We start from the raw sequence: 25790 nt of genomic DNA, 5'->3' as shown, positions 1-25790 counted from the left end.
TATTCTTTACAGCTGTGTTTTTCAGTCTTAGCAACTTTAAGATGTCTCGATTTCAACTTCCAGAATTCTCTAGTCAACCTATGGGCTGGGGAATTCTGGGAGTTTAAGTCCAGGCTATTCCAAGAAGATTCCACACCTCTGATTCAGGTGACCCTGAATTCAAAGATAAAACCCCAAGTAACCACAATGACTCTCAGAGAGTGTTAAGACCAGTTGACTGCAAAAAAATAACAACACAACCTTGCTATCCTCCCTTATCCTGTCAGACCCTATCACAGTGATGGCGAAACTTTTAGAGACTGAGTGCCCAAACTGCAACTCAAAACCCACTTATGCATCGTCGAGTGCCGGGTGGGTGTGGCCCATTGGCTGGGTGTGGCCAATTGGGTGGGCGTGGCCCATTGGCTGGGTGTGGCTGCAGTGATAACAGTAGACTGGGTGGGACTAAAAAGTTCAGTCAATCAATCCCAACTTTGCAAGATCTTTTTTTTCCCCACGAGAAGTTGAAATTGACTGATCGAACCTTTTTTTTTTTTTGCACACGGTGGCGGAGGGCTAAAGCGAAAAGATTTTATAAAGCCCAGCTGAAGGCCTAGGACTGGGGCAACGGCGCACGTGCCCACAGAGAGGGCTCTGAGTGCCGCCTCTGGCACCCGTGCTCTAGGTTCGCCACCACTGCCCTATCATTTCCCCCCCCCATGACTAATCTCAACTGGCAATAACTGTCCATCTCCCACACCATCCAATATAACTGATGAAGCTTCCAGGATAGGAAGTGAAAAGTCTTCCTCAAAAAAATCAGTCCAGTTGCCTTTTCAAAAACAAAAACCACTTTTGATACAACTATGACCTGGATGACTGAGAATCTTCACAGACATATAGTCTTTTTGTTTGTCCAAAGGAGTGTTGCCGTTCCTTTTTATCTGTGACCTCAGGGTCACCTGAATCAGAGGTGTAGAATCTTCTTGGAATAGCCAAAAGGACTGCATTGTAAATTGGGGATAGATGGTGTCTTATCCCCCCTCCTCTGTTGATTATCAGCAGAAGACTATCAAAAAGACTTATCAAAAAAGACTATCAGCATGAGAGACCAAATTATATGCTGCAGTGGATTTGAAAATTGTTCAGATATTCTAGCCACTGCAAATATGGCTGCCCAATGTTGACATAAATCAGGAATTTGCAAATTATGGCCCATGAATCAAATGCAACGTAAATGCGGCCAGTAAATATGTGAGCAACAGATTGCCAGGTTCAAGGCCTCATCCAAGCTCCTAGGGCAGGGGTAGGCAACCTTGGCTCTTTTATGACTCGTGGACTTCAACTCCCAGAATTCCTGAGCCAAGGTTGCCTACCCCTGTCCTAGGGCAAAGGGTGGAGCTAAGGAGTAAGTGGGGCAGCAGCCTATCGGAGGCCTCCCTCCTGGTGAGCCCACACCCTCCATTGGCTGCCCTACTCCTTAGTCTGCAGACATGCCAGCAAAACCTACAGATCACTTCCCTTAAGGAAGGTATACTAATGGAATGTAGCAAATGTATGAGAGGACCTATTTATTTGAAAACTGCTCAGATAAGCAGAAATGAACTTGATTTTATGCTTTGGTTAAGATTCTGTGGGACTCCCATCTCTTTCATAGAATGAGGGAATCCCATATAAGAGCAGCGTATAAAACCTTTTTTAAAAAAATCAACATGTTTTTGTATACAAAGAGAATACAATCCAATTAAATTTGATTTGGTATGAGAATTGTAACTATTGTAACTACTTGACATCATGCTGGCATCCATCCACATTGCCTCTGTGAGAATCCAGCTGTTTGGGGCTTTCCTGAACTCTTGCCTCGCCAGAAGCTATTCCATTATGCTACTGAACTGTTTTATTCCCAGCTGATCATAATAAGAGTAAAATAAAGTCACCTTCAAGTGATGCTCAGTGCCTGGTGACTTAACGTGGACATATTCATGCAGTTTGCTGAGCATGATACAGAAACTGTTTGCCATTGCCACCTTCTGGATTATTTTTTTTAACTTTCCATTCTCATAAAGCCTGGGAATTTTCTGATTGTCATCCATCCCTGCACCAGTCTTTATATAATGCTTATAAGATTATCCATTTATAAAATCTGAAAGAATGATGGGTAGACAGTTCCAGCTCCTGTGCACTGTTATCTAGGACAGGCAGTGTGCAGGAATAATATTTCAAATGACTTCCTATGTCTTTAAAATGATTTGGATAATGGTAATTGAGAGGAAGGGGAATTACTTGACTCAGATTTTACTTGAAAATGGTTTGAGAACCAGGTTAGTTGATTTGTTTGTTTGCTTCAGCTGTTGCGTGACAAAAACCTCAGGGACATGATAAAGAAATAATTGGGCCAATGTTCATATTAAAGGATTTTATTTTTCTTGCCAATGTAATTTTAAACCTTTTTTCTTCCAGTGTTTTCCCGTGATAGTTTAAAAGACTTGCCTGACTATATAACTTAGAAAAAAATTTCCTTGAAATTTGTTAAAATTGTTTTATTTAACATAGCTTGCCGCCTCTCTGCTACCTTTGTCTTGTTTAACTCTGAGCAAACAAAGTTAAACCATACTTTTCTCATGCTTAGGGTATTTTTGTAAAAAACAAAAACAAAACCCCACACATTTAAACAAAAATTGTATGGACTGTAACCATACATTTAAATATATTATTAAAGGAGTTATTGCTTTAAAATAGAGTTTCAGTTACTTCCTGATACACTATCCATTTAATTGCAAAAATAAATTCCTGTCTATGTTTTTAAAAGCTATTTAGTGGCTTAACACTTCACACCTAAAAAAAAAAAAAAGGATCCATATTACACCCTAAAAAGTGAGGGGGGGAAAAAATGAGGATGGGTTTGCATATGGTTAATGTATTCTTAAATTGCAATATAATGTCAATGCCTTTGATCCTGATTTTTCTTTTTCTTTGCCACTGGTTCTATTTTAAAAGGATTCCTCAGTGTACTGGAAGTAATCACACATTTAATGTAAAGTGTGACTGGACTCTCTAAACTGAAGACTTAAAAGAATAAACTGAAAAGCAGGGCAGGATGAGCACCACTTTAATCCCTAAAATCAGCATCCTAGATAAATTACAGGAGCGCTTTAATCCAAGGCATGCCAATGACCTCCCCCTCCCATCTTTTTTCTTTTAATCCTCCTGCCTCATTCCAAAGCCTTCCTAGAGAGATAATGTGTGAAGGAATGTGCCAGGAGCTATCCAGCAGGCGAGGCCAATCTTCCAGCTGGATCCTCAGCAGGTCCATATGGGCTTACAAACACATGCTGGAAAAACAAAAAAAGGGAGAAAGAAACGCTCTAAATAGTTTGCTTATGAGGCTAAACACTACAAGGCAGTCTCATGAATGAAAATTTACATGAGTAGAATAGGCAATAAAGGCATTCTCAAGCTGCCCCTTCACTTTTTATAGTTGTGGTTGGGGCAGGCATGCTGATAAGTGGCATTGCCAGCTTTGGCAGCCTAGCTAGCCTCAAAAGATAGGTAGCTGGAGTGTAGGGGAGACACTTCAGGTTTCCATCAATCCAAGGCCTTGAAACATGAGATGTAGAAATCTTCCAAGAGGTTTTGGAGGCCTGAGCTTCCTTTATGTTTATTGGGAAAGAAATCTTTGAATTACTGGCAACTGAAGAACCACCATCCTTCCCCCACTTTTTTTGTTGGCCTATCAGATGCTGTTCCCAGATCAGTAAAAAAAAAATCTGAATGATTAAAGGCCTGGAGACAAAAACATATGAAGAGTGGTTGCAGGAATTGGGTATGGCCAATCTAGAGGAAAAAAAGGACTAGGGGTGACATGATAGCAGTATTCCAGTATTTGAGGGGCTTCCACAAAGAAGAGGGGGTCAACTTATTTTCTAAAGCACCAGAGGGCAGGACAAGAAACAATGGATGGAAACTAATCAAGGAGAAAAGCAACTTGGAATTATGGAGAAACTTCCTAACAGTGAGAACAATTAACCAGTGGAATAGTTTTTCCTTCAGAAGTTGTGGGTTCTTCATCACTAGAGGTTTTTAAGAAGAGAGTGGACAGTTACTTGTCTCAAATGGTATAGGGCAGTGGTTCTCAACCTGTGGGTCGGGTCCCCATTTGGGGTCGATCGACCATTTCATGGGGGTCGCCAAGCAAGGATGTCTGCCATTTTTTTTCCCTTTTCCGGCGGGTGCCTTACCTCCCTTGGGCTGGGCCAGCTGGTGGTCGGCCTGCTCCGTCTCTGCCGCTTGCCAGCTACGCCTCGGCCAGCGCAGGGGGCGGAACCACGCATGTGCGGCGCTTAGTCCACGACTTATGACCGTTTGGGGTCACGGCATTAAAAAGGTTGAGAACCACTGGTATAGGGTCTCCTGCTTCAGCAGGGGATTGGACTAGACCTCCAAGATCCCTTCCAGCTCTATTCTCATTCTTTGATTTTTGGGGTGCATATTCTTCTCATCTTCGCTGCGAACGCTACTTCACATACACTTACTCCAACCAAGCAAAGAAAGATCCAGCAATTATCCCACATGGCATCACTCAACTGTGACTAAACAAGGCAAGATTTTAGCACACCAAATAACACTTTGTACCAGATTGAAGAAGAATGGTAATTTCCTCATGGTGACTCACTTTATGGCCATTGTAAAATTGACTTGGGTCATGTGATGGCCTGCTTAACAACCGTAATGAGGATGGAATTCTGGGCTCAATTGTGGTGGTTAAGTGAGAATTACCTGAATTTTAAAACAGTAACACGTCTTTATCCTAAATCTGGAAGAATATAAACAATATTGGAGTTGGAGTAAAAACATCAAAAGCATAAAAGCAGCAAAAAGGCCATACAGGGCTGTAGTTTGAATCACTGGAAGGTTGCCATCTTGTAAAGTGCAACCTGCTTTTCAGCCTGCATCCAAACAAGTGGATATCACTCATGCACTCCAAAACCCTTGAATACCTAAGCCAGCAATAACTGCTATATTGTCAGGTGTAGCCCAGAAGTACAGCTCTGCTTCTTTCAAAACCTTGGATATATTTCTCCTAATCTAACACTTTCACCCTTATCCTACCCCACTGTTTGTCAACCTTGACAGCTCTAAAACGTGTGGACTTCAGCTCCCAGAATTTTAAATATGTTAAGTCCACTTAAGAGTTGCCAAAGTTGAGAAATACTGTCTTACGCTATCCATGAGCGGTGAAACCCAAGTGAGTAGAGAATGTGCTCCAGAGAACCTAGTGAAGGAAATATTGTCAGTTCATTACTGTACAATTGTATCTATGTATATGCATTTTGAGTCACTCATGATGTTGTTATGGGACAGTTTTCTTGGCAACTTTCAGAAGTGATTTCCCCTTGCCTGCTTCCTACAGTCCTGGGTTGCCTTTAACTACACCAAAATGGATCTCCCCATGTGATTACTTGGTTAAAAAGATGTTAAAGAGTAAAAGAATGTAATAGGAATTGCTTCTTTGTGTACTTGTGTAAAGAAAATTCCACATTGGGGGAATTCCTTCAGGGGGAAGGAATTATTATTTCATATTAGGTCCAGCTCTGCAAAAACTGGGTAATCAGCTAAAACAAACCCATATTTCACCTGGCAAATAACCACTCTCCACTTCTCAGAAGCTGGTATTTTACATCTCATATAGTGAAGGGGAACAGATGGATGGGCTTGCAGACCTGTATGAAGCCCTTTGACTGCTTGACATGAGCCATGCAATATTTTGAAAACAAAGATGGTCTGAGAGATTTTGATGGAAATGGCAGCTTTACAACAGTGAAATGTTTTGTTAAAACACACAATAAGCAAGTGTACTCCTTCTTAAAAGTCTGCTGCCTCAGTCAGCTTCACAAAAGTACTGACGGTGGCATAAATAAGGAATAAGGCAGTCGGATTGAAACACTTATTCTTTTAAAAAAGTATGAAAGCAAAAATATATATGCTTATATCTAAGGCAGGAGTGTCCCACCTTGGCAAATTTAAGCTTGTGGACTTCAACTCTCATAATTCCCCATACTGGCTGACGAATTCTGGGAGTTGAAAGTCCATAAGTCTTTAAGTTGCCAAGGTTGGATACCCCTGATCTCAGGTTTAAGACTCACAGCTGACCCCAAAAGAGCAAAGAGAAGTGCTTAAGTGGCTGCCTCATAAATGGAGAGAGATTTAAAAAAAGGTAGTTTAATACTATAGTGCTAGGAATGAAGGAAAAACAGCCTGACACAAGTGAAGCACAAACTACAGCATCCCAGCTGTTCAGTTCAACAGACTGATGTGAGCATTACTCTTTAAAAATAATCTTTTTTCTTCCCTCAGGACACTCACAACAGTTCAAAGTTTCTGCCCTGGTATTCAAGCTCACTGAGATTGGTTGTTCCAATCAAAGGCCCTCTTTTCTCACTCCCAAGACCATGATTTCTTACACTAGCAGGAGGGAAAAAAATGTAGTTGCCTAAAGGCAGAGAAACATTGCATGGACAAGATGTTAAACTTCTGAAATAAAAAATGAGCACTCAAAACTGCCTTTCCCTTTGCTTTTTATTCAATATCTATTGACATGTATAATTGCCTCATGGCCTTTTACCGTATTTAAAAAAATAAGTAATCCAGGGATAAATAGATCTCTGGTCTTTAAAATCGCTCTACTGTGCCTGGATTAGGCTTTCATCCAATTATTTAGCAAAATGATACCAATTATGACGGGCAAAGTAAAAAGTGGCCTATAAAATGTTGATGCAAACAGTGCTAAATATCAAGTACTGTTTCCATTATACACAAGGCGATTTTGAAATGAAATGGAAAATTGGAAATCTCATGGAAAAACGGGGGTCGCCAAAGACCCCAAATTATCTATGTTTCTTCCTTGCTTACTATAAACCCAGAATTCTTAATCTAGCATCTGTTGTTTAGAAGTTGGAAAGAGACCATTTAAGTAATATCATTTAGCTTGTTCTTAATATCCGTCTGTTAAGATGAGCTTCACTCATGCATGAAATTATGAAAAAAAGATTACTTAATGCAGGGGTCAATGTCAAAAACATAAAAATATGGGGCAGAATATAGATCTTTTGCCTTCTTCAGATTCCAGGGATTAACCACATGTTTAGTGATGGATCTCAATGTTGACTTCCCCATCAATGCTGAGAGACCAGAACTGGAGAAGGCATAGCAGAAATCTTTCTCCCTGATAGCATTCTTATTCCACATTTAAAACAGATGCCTTGTGGTTAGATGGCAGCCCTTCTGGTTTTACCAATGCATCATTGGGTGCTGAATAAATGTTCAGAGCAATCAAACGGGTCAAATTCAAAGAGAATTCAGTCCCATACTTCTCATAGTCTAGGCTAGCTGAAATGTGCTATGCAAAAAATGGTAGCTAAACTCTTCCTTCAGCTCCTGGTGACTTCAGGGAAATATCCATGTAGGTTAATTTTTTTTCTGGCAGCAAGACAAAATGACTTACCAAAGCTTACCTGGATCAATGGCCCTACAAAGTAGGCCAGGAAACCAAAACCAAACATATTAAAATACTGTTGTCCAAGTTGTAGCTCTTCCTCCTGTCTCTCTAGATTATTCACACAGCCCGTTACAAGCCCTGTTAGTCTCTCATCCATGTATAAAACAGATCCAAATTTGACTAGCTTTATCAAAGTTTAATTGCCATTTCAATTAAAAATAAGCAAATGCAAATATTTTAAATGGGACAAAATGTGCTTCAGGTCCTGTAGAGAAAGAACATAAGCTTTTCTGGGTGAAGAAGCAGAATGTGTAAGCTACTAAACTTTTCATGTCCATGTATTTGCTGATCATATTATTAGCACACTAAGAGCCAAATTGTTTCCATTGTTTAATAGCAGGTTTTTAAAATGCTGAATTCAAATGCAAGGCATACCATCTTCTAACTAAGTATCTTACAGTAATTTTAAATACATTTTCACATTAATGTGTGCTATAAAGCCTGCACTGTAATTACTGTGAGATGTTGACAAGAGTAGCAAAGGCATTTCACACAAAAAATCCTGGACTAAAAAACATCAGGACATTTGTTCAGCCCAATCATACAAAAGACATCAGTGATTTTACCAGCATGCATTAAAAAATCCTCTCATAAACATCTGAAGCACATTGGCTGCTGGTGTCCGACTCAAGTATTTTCCAAGTTCAAAATAATGCTACAAGGACATTTTAAAACACTTTTTGGACACTTTTGTTCTAATCTTCAGCAATAGAAGAGTTAGAACGAAAACTGCCCTAAATGATATGACAAATAGTTATTCTTTTTTTTAAAAAAAATCTGTTTTCTGCTTCATTTTTGATCTGGATAAAAGATTTTTAGTAGTTTATAAAAGACAGATTACAAATGTTAGCCTCAAAATGCTTGTGAACAATATCAACCAAAGAAATGGAGGCACTTTGATTGAGACGAGGGTAGGCCACTGTCTGTGCATTATAGGCTTTTAGGTGATTAGGGAAAAGGAGATTTCCCTGCAATTCCCACCAACCTTCCTGGCAGGTAAGCTACAATCCCTGTCTTGTCTTTTTAAATCTCAGATAAGATTCCAAATAATACTCTCGTTTTCAAAATTATGCATAAAGAGTGTCTCAAAGTTACATTACATAAGAATCTTGGTCTCAAAAAATTTCATTGTCCTGCAAAAAGTACAGCAGATGTATTTACAAATCATTTAATGTCCAAAAATCTTAAAATTTAATATGAAAAATTGGTGGAAAAATATATAAATTAGCTTGTGATGCGAGCCAAGTGTGAACACTTAAGAATCAGGTCATTAGTATATCTAAAATTAAGAAGTATCAATATCAGAAAAAGTATACATCCCACAAACCCTAAATAAAAATATTTGTAAATTGAAAGATCGAAAGAACATATTTTTGTCAAGAAAATATCAGTTCAGTCATAAGAAAGCAATAAGAAATATACAGACCAAACATACATATGGTGAAACCTCTCCCATTGCTGTTTAAAAGTGCCCAACTTTGGAAGAACCATACTCTAAAATCTGGTTCTTATGTATTTCCACTATGAAAAAAGAGAGAGAAAATACTTTGACAATTTTTTAAGTTAGGCATTATTTTCTTAAATAAAAAACACAATAAAAATGAGTAAACTCACAGTATTTGATCACAGTATCTTTATCATTCTTCGATGTTCTATGATGCTTTATGTCTTTTGTATTTTGATTTTAAATGTGGTTAGCTTCCCAGTCACTATAGTGAGATGGTCAGCCATCTAAACTGAATAAATTTAATTAGAAAAAAAACCTGACATGATGCATCTTATTCAATTATGAATTTTAGTTTAAAAAACATAACCAACTTCAGAAGCTACACAGAGCCGTAGGGCAGCTTTCTCTAATCTGGCACCCTTAGGGCTGTGGTGGTTAGAAAGCATAGGAGCTGTCATCCTAAAATGTCCAAATGACAGCAGGATGGGAACTGCTGCAGTAAACAATAAGAGCAGTTCATGGACAATATAAGAGATTCACTGAACTGCTGTTTGGCCTGAAAACTTCTCTGAAGGACCAGTGCAGCAATCTTCTTGTCACAGAAATTACCTCATGCACAATAGTCATTTCACATCATCGGGAAAGAGAAATATTACATTTTTATCGGCACACACAAACAAGCCATTTTGGCTGTCCTTAGCACTTTTGAGGTTCTCATTGAGTTTTCTTTGCCTGTGTCTTTTGGACTGCCTCACTCTTCTCTCCATCAAGAAGACAGTCACAGGCTGAGGAGATGCCATTTAAGGGTCCTTTGATCTCATCCATGGCTTGTGAACCAGTTGGCTTCTGGCCAAAGAAGAGGCGAGCCATTGGTTCCTCCAGGGAAGCAAATGGAGAAGTAGTGCATCCCGTCATCATCATATTTATCTGCAAGAAAACACATAGTAAGTACCTCAGCTCTGCAACTAAAACTGGATAAACTCAGCCTAAATAATACCTTTCTGAATTTTTACCCCACTTTTCTTGAAATTCAGCAGTCTGCTTTTAATAAACAAGGTGGGGAAAGCACAGTTCTAGAATTCTTTCCAATCTTTTTAGCAGCACTAACCACAGGAGGAGACTATATTTTCTCCTGTGTGACAAAGTAATGAGTGCGGTTGTGTGTCTTTGCTCTCCCCTTGTGTTGCACTTGTATTTGGGGGGGAGGTATGTGCACACGGGAAAGCACACTGAATACATTCCACTCTGGATCACTTGATTAGGAAACAGACCAAAGAAAGGTTTAGATTAAAGCAGTCAGCAACATTCTGAGCCACTGCCCGACTTGGCTCTCTCCTAGAGATTCATTGGGCAAATTAAGTCTGGAATAATTTTCCCTGAGATCTCAAACACATCCAGGTCCTTTTCAAATGTCATCTTTCTTTTGCCAGTTTCTTCCTCCATCCCAAATTGGGGCCCATTCTGTCTGGTTTTCCAAAATTTACCCTGCTGATAGGCAGAGTTCTGAATCCCTTGACATAATTTCTTTCCAACGTTCTGTTGAGCTGGTGGAATGAATGAAGAGGCAGGGATGCTAAAGATACATTCTGGTATTGACGGTTTTTCTTCCCAGGGAGGATTTTGCCTATTAGTTCTGCCTTCCCAAGGAAAAGAAGATAAATAACTGTAAGGGGGGGGGGACTGATTCTGGCAAAAGGAAATATGGATTAAATGGGTTCTGTCCAAGCTTGGCTTGTGATCAAGTGGTCAATCATTATGGCCCAATAGAAAAGTAAAGTACATTTACAGACGGGCATTGTTCATACATACTGAAAAGCCAGCCAAATCCTTAGCAGATATTGTCACTGGGATCCCAGTTGTGCTGATAAATACTAAGCCAAGATATGAGCAATCCCATGAATTGTCATTAGGAGAAAATATAGTTGGCTTGGCAGTGAACAGAAATACTGTGCAATAATCATACAATACAGATGTGAATCACTCCCTGGAATGCGAAATTGTCTCAAATTAAGGTTATGGAAGTGATGATTTTCTCACACGTTCCTGACTGGTTTCCCTTTTATTCTTTAGGTCCTAATAGAAGACAGATGTGGAATATGAATATATATATACTGCTCAAAAAAATAAAGGGAACGCAAACTCCTTCAGTTCCATGTTAAAATGTTCCCTTTATTTTTTTGAGCAGTATATATATAAACCGGAATGATGACAGCTAGAGTTCAACACATCTGGAGAGTACTGGACTGAAAAAGGCTGACATACATAATCAAAGCTAGAAGGGATCATATAAGTATTATTATTTAATGTTCAAACTATTGTATCTGCCATATGAATGTACCTAATAGATGTTATTATTGTAACACAATAAAAATATGTTGAACACACATCCACAGAAACCATAAACCAGAAAAACTTACCTTTGTGATCACCAAAAAGAGGGTGTAAAGTAACATGAGATTGTGCTTTGTTATTGGAAGATAAAAGTTGCACTGCATTGTGAAGAGCACTGCTCCCATCAAACTTACTTTCACAGGACTGGGGGGAAAAAAGGAACATACAAAAGGCAAGGTGTATTTTTCAATTCTCTATTCTCAAAATACATATTCACTCATCATTGCTGTTAACACCAAGGCTCATTAACAGGGCTTCCTTCAGACATTTAATCGGTTAACTTGTTTATAGGGACCAATGCTCATTAGCTGGCTGGCAATTCAAAATATGTTTGTTGAATTTTTAATGCAGCAAGGAGTTAAGCCCAACTGATCTCAATAATACTTATGCCCAAGAAGATACGGTATTGCCATCTAAGAATCTTGGTTCTCTTATGCTATACTATTAAGAAATAAAAAAGAAAAAATGAAATTCACATGGACTTCTCTTCTAATAATACGCTGGAGTTGTTTTAATTTCTCTTCAGGTTTTTTTTAAACCCTCTATTAATATATAGAGTATTACGGTAGATAATATGCATACTTGTGAGACTTCTATACTACTCCAGGCAATAGAACACACTTAAAGTGGCAAATCAATTGGATAAAATTAAAATTAATAATTAAAAACAAATTAAAAATAGAAACAGTAGAAAAATCCCAAAGGAATGATAAAACAACTTATTTATGGAATTTTCTCTTGTAGATTAAGATAAGGTGATAAAGAAGTTTAAATATAAACTTGGAAGCAGATATGCTGAAAAACTTGCTTCTTGTGGTGCTAATCAGGTTTTCCAGATATGTAGGAACTAGAAAAAGATATCATACAACATACAAGAGGACACATTTGCTGAGATATCCTAGACATTTTTTACATCAGAAGTGTGTGATCTGTCTCAATGATTGTATGTGGTATTGAGTTTGGTTTCAATTTACTTAATCATGCCATGCTTTGGAGCAGGAATAGGGAACTAAATCCAGCAGCCCCAACCTTTGTTGAACCATGCTAGGTTCTGTGGCTCTGAACCATCTTAAACAACAAAGCTCATATCTATGGTTTAGAACAGGGGTAGTCAACCTTGGCTCTTTTATGACTCATGGACTTCAACTCTCAGAATTCCTGAGCCAGCCATGCTGGCTCAGGAATTCTGGGAGTTGATGTCCATGAGTCATAAAAGAGCCAAGGTTGACTACCCCGGTTTAGAATTACATTTAAATCAGCACTAAATTGCTGTGTTCTGCATCTGCACAAGGTAAAATCCTTTTTAAAAGCCTATTAAATTTGTTGTGTTGATTAGAATTACAGTATATACCTGCCCGATTCACATAATTGCAACTCTGAGCCACGTACGTCAAACAGCACATACACGCATACCAATATTGCAAGTAAGACACCCCCCCGTCAACAAAAAAGAAAATCCATAAAACAATGTCTCGAGTCCATAACATCGTAACAAAATGAGCTTTTGATAAATATTTCTCTTTTCATCAGCTTTGCATTGCTGCTTGTAAATATTTAAAGCTGCTTTTTCTTGGCCAGCATATATTTTTAAAACAGAAAAAAAAAACCCAACACATCTGTGGTGAATTAAACTGACGGAAATTATAATGTTCATAATAGCTGAAGGATTTAGCTCATACGCCCAAGCGTACTGTCTTCCTCTTTTCTTCCTCTACCTGAGCAAAGCCTATTTCTGGCAACAAATCTGCTTGAATTTCTCCGTTTCTCTCTTGTCATTCTTTATTACCAAGGATAGTGCTATGGAAGCGGGGTGCCTAAGTGCTTCAATGCCCCCGTTGCTTTTATCACACTGGAAGTCACAGCCTTGTTTTCAAAATAATCATTCCCACAAAAAAGCTCGTCAGGAAGTCAGACAGGCAGGGCAAAGGGACCTTAAAATGCCCACCGTGAGTTCATTTACCTCTTCCAGCAGTAGGCCATGGCCGGCTGGCCAGTTACAGCTCTGACTTCCTATGGCAGAAATAAAAGTGGAAGCAATTTAACGTTCCCGATTTAGCTTCTGCGAGGCCAAGCTGGATGCTGCAACTCAAGCAGTATGCCCTGTGTGCTAGGAATGGGTTTCTCACAGCACATTAATATCACTCCTGTAAATGTTAGGAGCCATTTAGCCACTGAATCCAACTCCCAGCTCTGAACAAGAATTGAAAATCAAGTATCTGTGACCACTGGCTCTCCTGCCTCTCATCCAAAGAAAGGGAGTCCACCATTTCTCTGGGGGTAACAGCTTCTACTGTCAAATTGTTCTATTAACCTTCCATTAAAATATGCCTTCCTGTGACTTAAATCCATTATAGAATTGGTCCTCCAGTCAGCTGTAGTTTCTTTTTCCTTTACTTGAAATTTTTCTTTTAATTGTAAGCTGCTCAGAATCACTGAGATCTGGAATTCAATAGAATAAAGTAAAATAAATGACTATGATTATATTTTCCCCTCAGTCTTCTCAAGGCTGTACATTCAATCCAGATTCTTCAATCCTTCTTCACTGAACTTCGTTTCAGATCAAGTTCTTGGATCACCACCCTTCTTAGACCCTGTTTCAGTCCAATAACCTGCCCAAGGCAGTAGTCCTTACATCATCCTGGACAAATGACTGTCTAATTTTTTCTTGAAAACTTTCAATGATGGAACGCCCACAACTCTAGGAGGCAAGCTATTCCATTGATTAATTGTTCTCACTGTTAGGAAATTACTCCTTATTTCCAGAATGTGGAATCTACCTCTGATGTGCTTCTTGTCCTGCCCTCAGGTGCTATGGAGAATAAATGAAATCTAATGATCATTGTCATGGTTCCGACAGATGAAACTCTTCAAAAGAACTTTGAGGCATTGTTTACCTTAAAGAATCTTTTATTCGAGTAGCATAACATCAGCACAGCATAATCAAAGCCAAAAACTGAATTCCCCTCCCCTGGGCACATAGTATCAAAGCACAATTCCCTCCTCCAATTAACAGTCATAAATCACATTCCCCAATTAGCTTGAAACACGAGCTTCCTCTCCAGTTCTCCAGCCCGCCAATCTTTATCAGCTCTGGGCTCAATAACCTTGATTCTCACACTAAGCTTAGTGTTGTTATGTCTAGCTAGACTCTCATTCAAATCCCCCCCTCCCATCATCATCTAACTCTAAAAGCAAAAAGGGAAAAAGATGGCTACATTTCCACCTGTTGTCAATGCAAAACATCCAATGTTAGCAGCGTTGACAATCACTAGATCAGCTAGTTGGCAGATTAACAATCTGTTCTGGAGAAACTGTGTAGATATGCCCAATATCTCTCATGTATATCAGAATCCCTTTCTTGAACTCCATATGGGCTGTGCTTCCGGACTGCACAAATCCAAGTAACTATTATGTTGCAATTAAGGGAGCAGTTGTTAGGGTGATGGATCATTAGTCCTTTGGGGAGAAAAAACAACTTGATTGGACAGAGTATTCAGACCTTACCACGCCACTCCGATTCGCTTTCTGAATGGCAACTGAATGTGAATTTTTCCAATTTCAGTCAGGGGAAACCATGAATCATAGCTCTTATAGCATCTTACATTTTATCAGGCCAAAAACCAATAATGATGATGTGGTAATTCTTCCAAGTTGAGTTCTTTATTGTTGCACACCTATAGACAAAAGACCTTGCCAGACTGAGGACTCTACTACCTGCATACACAGTATACTCTTCGGGAAGGGCTGTCTTCACCTTCTTTCTCTCATATAGGGTATCTGAGATGAGTTGCCTGTTGCTCTCCTGGAATGCACCCCCTCCCTCCTGGGGATCCACTTCCTCACTACATGCCATCTCACATACAAAGTCTGCAGACAGCAGCACAGCATGCCCTGTCCCAAATGCCAATAAAGGACATTCTCTGAGTGCGGTGTAGTTTTACATCAACATCAAACTGGAGGAAAGCAGAGCAAAGCAGCTGTGAATGCACTTCTTACATATCATGTTCTTATTTTCTTCCCATTTCTCTAACTCAGCTCATCATTAATTTTATTTCCGAAGCATGAGTCATCCTATCCAGTTTTGGATTGCCCACAGAACTGATTAGCTTTCCTTCCACCCCTTTATCCAAGTCATTAATAATAACAAAGAATATAAGGCCCAATGGTGAAACCTCGCGGCTTCTCACTTGATATTCTAGGTTGATGAGGAAGCATTGATAAGCAGGCTTCAAGTAAAATTCCCAAGCCGGCTATATTGATCCAGTTAATTGTCATGCCAAATGTATACGGCATTCTCTCATTTAAGATGGTTACCCAATATAAAAATAAAGTATGGTCTGGGCCAACTAGTATGTAGATCACTGGATGCTTTTTCTTCTTTTGAAGATATTAACGGAAAATATTTCCTCTTCTCCTATCAGCTGGCATTTCACCCATTCTCCAGTTTCTTAATGATAATGCATAAAGGGGTTTGTCCAGTCCATCAGCAAATTCCTTCAGTACTTTAGGTTGCAATTTATCTGGCCCTGAAGATTTATACTCATTCAAAGTGAATTCACAGAATAGAGAATGACAGAATTGGAAGGGACCATGAAAGCCTTCTAGTCCAACCCCCTGCTCAGGCAGGAAGCTCTATACCAGGGGTCCCCAACCCCCGGTCCATGGACCGGTAGCGGGCCACAGCATGCCAGCAACCAGGCCGCACAAACAAGTAAAGCCCCATCTGCAGGATGCAGGCAGCACACAAAATCATATCCCTTCCGGTGCACGGAAAAACCTCTCTCCATGTAACCGGTCCCTATTGCCCAAAGGGTTGGGGACCTCTGCCCTATACCATTTCAGAAAAATGGTTGTTCAATCTCTTCTTAAGAACTTCCAGTGTTGGAGCATCCACAACTTCTAGAGGCAGGTTGTTCCACTGATTAATTATTCTAACTGTCAGGAAATTTCTCCTTAGTTCTATGTTGCTTCTCTCCTTGATTTGTTTCCATCCATTGCTTCTCGTCCTGGCTTCAGGTGCTTTGGAGAATAAGTTGATTCCCTCTTCTTTGTGGCAACCCCTTAGATATTGGAACATTGCTATCATGTCACCCTTAGTCCTTCTTTTCATACCCAATTCCAGCAACCATTCTTTTTTAGATTCCAGTCTCCTAATCATCTTTGTTGCTCTTCTCTGCGCTCTTTCTAGAGTCTCAACATCTTTATTACATTGTGGTGACCAAAACTGGATGCCGTATTCCATGTGTAGTATTACTAAGGCATTATAGAGTGGTATCAACACTTCACACGATCTTTATTCTATCCCTTTGTTAATGCAGCCTAGGACTGCATTGGCTTTTTTGGCAGCTGCAGCACACTGCTGGCTCATATTTAAGTGACCGTCCACTAGGATTCCAAGATCCCAATAAATTTTTCCTCAATGGGATTCTACTTTTCCTCAATGGGATTGTTCTACTTCTCTACCCAATTCTTCACAATTCTCTACAAGAACCTCTTATACATGAGTCAAATAAGGAATCGTTCAGACTTTTCTTAATTATTTATTTATTAGCCAGCTGGGTGACTGGGCCAGTCTCTCTTAATCCTCAATACACAACCGTTTGTTTAGCAACCTTTCGAAGTTACAACAGCACTGAAAAAAATAACTTACAACCAGTCCTCACACTTACAACCATGGCAGCATCCCCATGGTCACACGAACAAAATTTGGGCACTTGGCAACTGGCCTGTATTTACGATGGTTGCCGTGTCCCAGGGTCATGTGGTCGCCATTTGCAATCTTCCCAGCCAGCTCCTGACAAGCAAAGTCAATGGGGGAAGCTGAATTTGCTTAATGACTGCACGATTCACTAAATGGCAGTGATTCACTTAACAACCATGGCCAAAAAAGGTCATAAAATTGGATGAGACTCAATTAACAACCACTTTTTTTAGCGACAGAAATTCACGTCATAAGTCAAGAGTATCTGCATCATCAAGTTCTTTTTAAATTTCTAAGTAGGAGTAGATACTTTTAACGCCTCCTTCCTTTCTGTTGCTTCAGTTTCTTTGATCAAATTGTGTCCTTCAATCACAAGGACTGTACTACAATCCTGGTACTCATCCCCACCGGCAGTCTTATACCTATGAAATCACATTTCCTAGAGTAAGAATTATGTTCGTCTTGTGTATCTTCCACACTCTGAGCATTAATGTACAAAGGACGTTAACTTTTATGTTCTCAATTACATTTCACCGAGTGGTTTAATAGGTCCCATCATGGCAGCATTCCCATTCCCTTCAAATCTTTATTGGAGGTCTATAGTAAAGGGTTTTGGTGAGATGCAATCCGTTTTGTGCCAGCAATCCATCATCCAGATAATTCAGACCATGGTACCAGTAACCAGATGGCTCCCATCTGCATAATTTCCAACGCTATTCATACTCCTGCAGTATTCTTTTTTTTCCCTTTTCTGGTTTTTTTTCATAGACTTAAAGTATGAAAACATCTGCGGGGTGCCCCGTTTTTGAATCCTCTTCCTAGAGCTTCAGAGTCCTGCTGGTATAGTTGTAGCTGCTCTTGACAGTGCAATCGGTTCCCGAAATGGATTAGCAGGGAGAAATAATGGTAAGTTATAAGCTAAAAAATGGCAATTCATTGCTCAAATCTTCATACATTTTCTTCAAATGAAATTATGCTCTTGCACTTGCTGCAAATATATGCCAATTTTTATTTCAAGGCAATACACAAAACTTGACGCAAGCATTCTAGGTCATGCCCATAAACCACAGGCATTCGTCTTCACTTCTGTTTATTAAGGCATTCACCAAATAGGAACGGTTTTCTTTCCTTGCTCTCTTCTGAAGTTAGCTAAGCACCCGCTGTCAACTTAGAAGGAAAAGAGATTTGAGATTAAAGATTCCCCTTCTTAAATTTCCCTGCTGAACTCCGCTGCCAAGTTCCTCTTAGCTTATTCTGTAAAGTCTTACTCTCAATTATTCTTAATATTGTTCTGAAGTTGGACCTTCTCCATCTCCATCCTACTTCTTCCTACAAAGCAGGATGTTCATGGATGGCAAAGATAAAGCCGGACTACTAAAAAGCAAGGTGTTCGGAATCGAAGGACAGATCATCTTTCCCTCCCATTGCAATTCTTTCTCCAAAGTGAAACTTACATATTCATATATTTCACTAATATGAAAGATTAAGATCCTTTTGCAAAAATGCTCTCCATGCTCTCCATACGTAAGATGGGTCAAAAAGGAGACTGTATTGTTCCAATAATCTTTTCCTTGAAGACTCTCTGCCAACATCCCTTGAAAAGAAATCATTGACATATAGGAAAAACTTAACGCTAAACTCCAAAAGCAGTCTACGGAAAAACCTGTTCAAAGATGAGGATTGATTTCATAAACCTTAAGACTAGGCTTAAGATCTTGCTTCCACTTTGCACTCAGATGATAGCTTTGATGCTTCTACCAGGGATTATTAATGCAAAAAAAGAGGGGGGGGGATACTTAATGTCTCTACTGAAAGATCTGGATTTTTCACACTTGTTTACCAAGCAAAATTTAAGAAGTTGCTACAGTATTAACCTTTCAAGTGGTAAACAGCTCAAGGCCAATCTCTCCCACTGTGATCTTAGTCAGTCCTTTAGCTCTTCAAGGGAGGTCTTTCTGAAGATGCACCTCTTCTGAGAGACCTGGTACACAGCAGATGGTATGTAGTACTTCTCTTGTAGAGCTTTTTTGTGGAATTGTGTTGGGCCCTCACTCTCTCGGTGTTCAGAAAAAGAACATTTGTAAAGATACAACTCTTTCTCCATGTGTTAAAACATTAAACTGATACTAATGAAATATAAAGTTAACTATATTAATATTAATATTTTAAGCTTTTAACATTTTATACTTTGTTTTCATTTTGTTAGCTGCTTTGAGAATTCCCTAGAACGGACAAGAAATAAAAGAACCACATTCTCAATAATAACTGAATTAGCAACTGCGGTTTAATCCTATTTCCTAATCAGGATCTGATACTAATCACTTATTCCTGTTATGATCCATCAAGTCAACTCTGATTCCTGATGACAAGCCCCTGCACTTTTCTTGGCAGCATTTTCAAAAGTGACTTGCTAGTACTTTCTTCTAGGACTGAAAATCACCAGGCTATGCCTAGGGCAGAATTAGAATTCACAGTCTCACAGCTTCTAATCCAGTACTTTTACCTACCAGATGAAATTGGCTCTGTATCAGTGTATCACAGAAAATGAAAGGCACTTGTCACTGGTTCTGCCAACTGATAAAGAACAGCAGCTGTGGCTAAAAAAGAAACACTGCCCCTCCAGCAGAAAAAGAACCGCACATTTGATCCCCTTAGGATGAGTGTAACTTGGTTAAAACGCTAACCATCTATTCCTAGATTAGTCACTACTATAATCCCTAAACCATCTTGTATGTATCAAGACTACATCCGGCCTACGACTTCTTTCCTACTACTTTCTGAGAATATCAGTGCACTTAATAGCACTGCATTCTTGTCCCCAGGCTTTGATGAAAATGGAATTGTCTTTAAGACAATTGGAGCAGTATAGTTGTGGTGGAAGATAACTAAAAGGCAAGCTCAATATAGAGAGTGGGTCTACTCGTAGCAGGCTCTATCTGGATTTTGCCCACAGAAATTCATATTCAAGCAGGATTGCTTCATAGCTGAGCTCTCTGCTTTAAATGTCATAGGTATCTACAATATTCTTATTATTGTAATCAGTGCTGGACTGATTTTTATAGTCTTAAAACGTTAAAGTAGTAGTTGTATAAATACTTTTGGTGAAAGTAATTGCATCTTCTCCCCTTAGCAAAGTAGGCAATGTTAAAACAAATTCATAGTGATGATTTTCTAACTATAGTTTTATACTTGTTCCTTGGACATAATATTCCTGAGGAAAAAAAACATTCAGTGAACTATTCCAGCAATTCTCTGATCTCAAGTGTAAATTAGATCTAGGGATAGATTCATAGGTATGGTATCAAAATATTAAGGACAATTTTGAGATATTTAAATAAATCAGGGAAGCATGCAAAAGAGACATTCTTGTAATAATGATGAATTCCTTCACACAGACTGGCTACATTTTCAAGTCATGATTTCTATATATCCTAAATAATTCTGTCCTAGAACAACCGACCTCAGAACTGACCAAGGAGAAACAACCCTAGTCTTAATCCTAAGTAGCAACCATGATCTGCTGCAAGATATAATTGTTGCAGAAATAAGAAGATACAATAACCGTAATGCTAATGTATATTTAAATACAAACAAAATGGGAAACCGCCAGCAGGCTCAAACAGAGTTACCTTTGATTACAAAAGGGGGGAACCTCTCAAAAATGAAACTAGAAGGAAAAAAATTAAGAAAGCCACATTTCTCCATAATCTCAAAAAACTAGAAAACCAGAAATCTAGAAAGTCTTCCGCAGAATAAAAATATGTCAGCCAAGTGTAGAAAGAGGCCAGCCTTTCTAGCAGTATGCATGAAGCTATGAAAATTTAGAGGCAAGGAAAGGAAACAAGGAGAAATTGATAGGAGAAACATGCAAAGACTGGCTTCTGGAATTCTTTCTAACTTCTTCACCAGCAGTGGCCATAGAAAGTGTCTATTATTTATTCCATGTTACAAGATGGTGTGTGTGTGTGTGTGTGTGTGTTTCTGCTGTTCTTGGATTGCAATATTGCATATTTCTATGTATGTTTGCTTTGGGATGGACTGTAGAGTTTCAGTTCTGGGTTACATGACCAAGAAGAAGCAGCTACCCAATTTCCAAGTAGGATTTTTTTTTTCCTGGGATGTATTTCTCCACATCTCTAGCTGGATCCAGCTCGTTTTCAAGCACATTTTTTTCTTCTGCTATAATTTTTTTTTTCACCATAGCACATTTTAACCCATTCTGTTCATCTTCTGGAGAGTTATGCTGTGGACAGGTGGATGGACAGACAAGTTCAAACCTTTACATAACTTCATCTAACATTCCATTGGCTTGGAACAGACAGAAAATGTGCAATGAGATAAGGAGAAAGAAGAGGAAGCATTTAAAAGGTATATGACAAAAAAAGGGAAGGGGGGAAAATAAGATGATCTTTAGATGTATCTGAAGCAGAAACAAAACAAAACTAGGAAGGCAGTCAAACATTAAATGATAAAGGAAGGAAATATATCCTCAGAGAGGACATGGTAATTACCAAGAAGCTGAATGAATTCTTTGTCTCTGTGTTTACAGATGCTTGAACAGAAGCCGCTAAATTTTAGCAAAAAAAAAAAAAAGCATAGCAGAAACTAGCAAATTCAATGACCTGCACATTCTAAAAGAAATGAATATGCCAGCCAAGTGGACAAATATAATAGGAAATAATCAAGCAAGCACAGAGGTTAAAGGGCAGATAGATACCTGAGTCTGGACTGACTTTTTTCAAGGAGAAAGCAACCAAATATCTGAACTGCAGTAAGAAGAGAAAATATTATAGAACAATTTGAGAGGTTACATTGCATAATGATGAGAGCTAATTAAAAACTCAAAATATAAAATTTGAGCGATTATGTGTAAAGGATCAGATAAGAGGACATCCTGCAGATTATAGGCCAATTAGTTTAACATCTATTTTCTGAAAATGGGTACAGTTGTTTTTTTTTAAAAAAAATGAACAACCTATAATATGGAGGAACAAGCCTTGTTAAAGAATTGGCAAAGATATATCCTGCTTTTTTCAACAGGATGGAAGTGACCTGTCAACACTTAGATTTTCAAAAGGTTTTTCACAAAAATTACTTGTCAATAGTTGCTGCCTTTTTAAAAACTGGTTTTAGAAGAGCAAAGGATACAATAAAATGGACACATTTCTAAATGGAGGATAATAAACTGAGTCTCTCAAAGATTTGAGTTTTTAACTTATTCAGAACAGTTCTTGATTTAGGGTGAGCTGTCTAAATTTGTGGGCGATACTAAACCATTCAGAGTGGTAAAATACAAGAGTGTCTATAAAAAGTTCCAGAAGGATTTCATTAAACTGGGGAAATGGTTAGCTAAATGGCAAATGCACTTTCATTTGCATAATTGTAAAACGAAGCATGCTGGGGCAAAAAAAAACAAAAAACCCCAACCCTAAATTCACCTGCACATGGCTGGAACCTAAGCTTTCTACATTTCACTAGAAAAAACATCTACAGCATGCACTGCTCATCTGGGTACAGTTCTATCACCACAAAGAAAAATGATACAATTAAGCTGGAAAAGGTGAAAAGGAATACTATCAAAATTAGGGGACCCATATCACTTCTCTTCTGTAAAAGGGTTTGTTAGTCCTCGATTTGTAAAAAGATGACCGAAGAGGGATGTATTTGAGGTTTAGTTATGCATAGTGTGGAAAAAATGGACAGGGAGAAATTATTTTCCTCTCTTAAAACAGCAGTACCACAATCCAAAAAGTTAATTTGGAAGATTTAAAACAGATGAACGGAGACACTTTACACACCACATAATTCTGAGAAATGTATGTCCACAAGATGTGGGAAGAACCATTAATTTGGATGACTTTAAAAAGAGATAAAGCAGGGGTGTCCAACTTTGACAACTTTAAGACTTGTGGACTTCAACTCTCAGAATTCCCCAGCCAAGATTTGATATTCCTGGAGTAGAAGAATACTTGAAGGACAGGTCTTTTCAGAGGCATCTGGTTAGCAGGATGAGAACCAAAAGGTTGTTATATTCTAGGGAAAATGTATTTGCCAGCATCAACGCTCTCCACAATATACAACCTAAAGAATGCATTATAAGACATTCACTTAATTCAAGAACTGGGCCGAAGTATTTGGTTATCATTATTCATCTGTTTGAGGAGCAGCACAAAGACTTTGGGGATAATTATCTGACAGTGCCAATTTGCCCATTTTCCAGTAAATGCAGAATTCTGCTAGGTTGCCAGTTGCAGTTTGTTTATATGACAGCGAGATTTTGATTTAGTAAATAAAGAAAGGAGCACATTTCTATAGTCTCATATTATAGTCTCATTGTCGCTAAATGAATTAATAGAATTCAATTATACACGCTCCCCCAAAAAAACCCCACAGTTTATGTCCCTGAGATTCCTGGAGTTATCTGGCCCCACCACTATTCAATTTCTGCAATTATAAGGACATAACAGTGTTCTGCAATATGCCAAGTTCCAGTGTCATGTGCTTAAAGGTTTTTCAGATACCAAATTAGTGTGGAGAAATATCCTCTCAAAGGGAAAGAATTTAGAAATAAATCATTTTATAGTATTGCTTAAAGTTACATTAACTGAAGAGCTACTTTTACAGATCTTCCAATTGAAAAAAAAATGTCCCCAGAACTGCCAATTGTTATGTGCTTTTCACTGACTTACTATGACATCTTCAGCAGTTCATTAGTTTCAGGCTTCCATACACCTCTCACCAACTGTTCAAAGTTGGATATTAGACCGCCACCAGCTCCTGTAATTCAATACAAATTATTACATGCTTAAATTGGTTCAAAAGATCTTAGACACTCAATCCCACTTCTAGTGAGGACAACTGCAAATCCATCACATTACTTTCAGAGGCACAAGATAGGGCCCTTTAAGTTATAGGAAGAAATGAAATGACCTATTTTACAGTTATTGAAATTGGATCCTCAAATTGAGACTCTTTAGAAAGAATCCTATTTTGAGATGGAAAGGTTTAATCTTTGTTAGAAAAAAAAATGGAAGCAGCAGCTTTACTCTGAAGTCTAGAATCTGTAATGGCCTTATACTGTAAGAAATCAGTAAACTTTAAAATTAGACAGGGCTATATCTCACTTGGTGCAAATGAGGAGAACTAATTGGTTATAACATGAGACCAATGTGCAAAAAATAAGAACTTGAAAGGAGGCTGCAGAAGGACTGAATTTTTCTCAACCCTGTTATAATCCAATAGGCAAAACAGGTCAACAGGCTATTTTATGTCATGGAGCCCATTCCCAATGGACACCATCATCACCCTTTTCTTTCCCAGATTTCGTTTTCAATGGGAAAAAAATTGGGACTTCCCAGTACAAAAACAATCCATCCAGCCCAATTTTGCACCCAATACAGTATAAATCCTCCTTGTGATCAGCTTACCAAATGCAACTACCAGGCTGGCCTGTATCCTAATCCTACATGGCCCCATTTGGTTAGAGAACACAGTAATGAGTAGAAATTGCTTCAGACAGGAAGCTTTAGCACAGTGGTTCTCAACCTGTGGGTCGGGACCCCATTTGGGGTCGATCGACCATTTCATTGGGGTCGCCAAGCAAGGCTGTCCGCCATTTTTTTTGTCTGCCATTTTTTTTGTCCGCCATTTTTTTCCGGCGGGTGCCTTACCTCCCTTGGGCTGGGCCAGCTGGTGGTCGGCCTGCTCCGTCTCTGCCGCTTGCCAGCTACGCCTCGGCCGGCGCAGGGGGTGGAACCACGCATGCGTGGCGCTCCCGGGCAGGGAAAGTCCTCGACTTACGACAGGTTGGGTAGTCCTCGACTTACAACCGGTTTAGTCCTCAACTTACGACCGATTTAGTCCTCGACTTACGACCGGTTTAGTCCTCGACTTACGACCGGTTGGGGTCACGGCATTAAAAAGGTTGAGAACCACTGCTTTAGCAGATATAGTATTTGGAGAACTATCCTCAGTTCCTCTAAGGAAGTCAGAAATGGATAGATGTAAAATGCATCTATTACTGAAGAACTTTGAATCTAGTGTGCCCAGATTGTGTAAGAAGGACTGTTTTTGGAAAGATGCTTGTATACTTGACATCAGAGGCCATAAACACACACACATACACACATACACACATACACACAATGCTATATATTATTTTAATTATACCTTCATTTATATGCTATGCTCGCTTTTTTGTTGCAATTGTTTTAAAGCAACCAAAATTTACTTTAAAAAAAAATAGCTTAACACATGTAGTATCCTCACATACAAGTTAATTTTACACACATTTACTAGGCAGAACTTTCTGCTGAACATTAAACACAAAGGCATAACACCAGATATGTGAAAAGGCTCGTGGCTTTAAGTTCTTCAATTTATTTATATTCAGATCTAGATGTGAATTAAAATGTATATGAAAAAGATAAAAAGAAAATTAAGAAAAGGGATTTAATCAAATTAGAAGACATAAGGAAACTATCCACCATTAACTGAAAGGAAAATAAGACAATTTGGGGGGGGGAGCAAACTGTAAAGCTGGATTTGAGATAGAGAAAACTTGTTACTATAGGTCAGCAATGTTAACCATTGCAGCAGATTTTATCAAAAGGCTATGAAATAGCACCATAAAACTAAGACTGCATCTCTGGACATGTTGATGCTTCCTATAAAGGGAATTTATTTCTAATTAGCCATTTTCAGAGGGCTGAGAAGCC

At 38.8% G+C, this 25790-nt stretch overlaps 1 protein-coding gene across 1 annotated transcript in view; it reads right to left on the bottom strand.

Annotated features, from left to right (window-relative positions):
* Positions 1-7851: 7851 nt before the first annotated feature.
* Positions 7852-25790, bottom strand: part of TMEM38B (transmembrane protein 38B) — a 37206-nt gene continuing 19267 nt past the window's right edge. The window contains exons 4-6 of the mRNA XM_015820433.1: positions 23763-23850; positions 11399-11516; positions 7852-9908 (exon numbers count right to left, since the gene is read on the bottom strand). Coding sequence (XP_015675919.1) covers positions 9696-9908; positions 11399-11516; positions 23763-23850 — 419 coding nt within the window. The 3' untranslated portion in view covers positions 7852-9695. The remainder of the gene's footprint in view (positions 9909-11398; positions 11517-23762; positions 23851-25790) is intronic.

This window comes from Protobothrops mucrosquamatus, unplaced genomic scaffold (assembly GCF_001527695.2).
Source record: "Protobothrops mucrosquamatus isolate PMUCROS unplaced genomic scaffold, P.Mucros_1.0 scaffold1129, whole genome shotgun sequence".
NCBI lineage: Eukaryota > Metazoa > Chordata > Lepidosauria > Squamata > Viperidae > Protobothrops > Protobothrops mucrosquamatus.
This window is presented reverse-complemented; position numbering and strand designations above follow the sequence as displayed.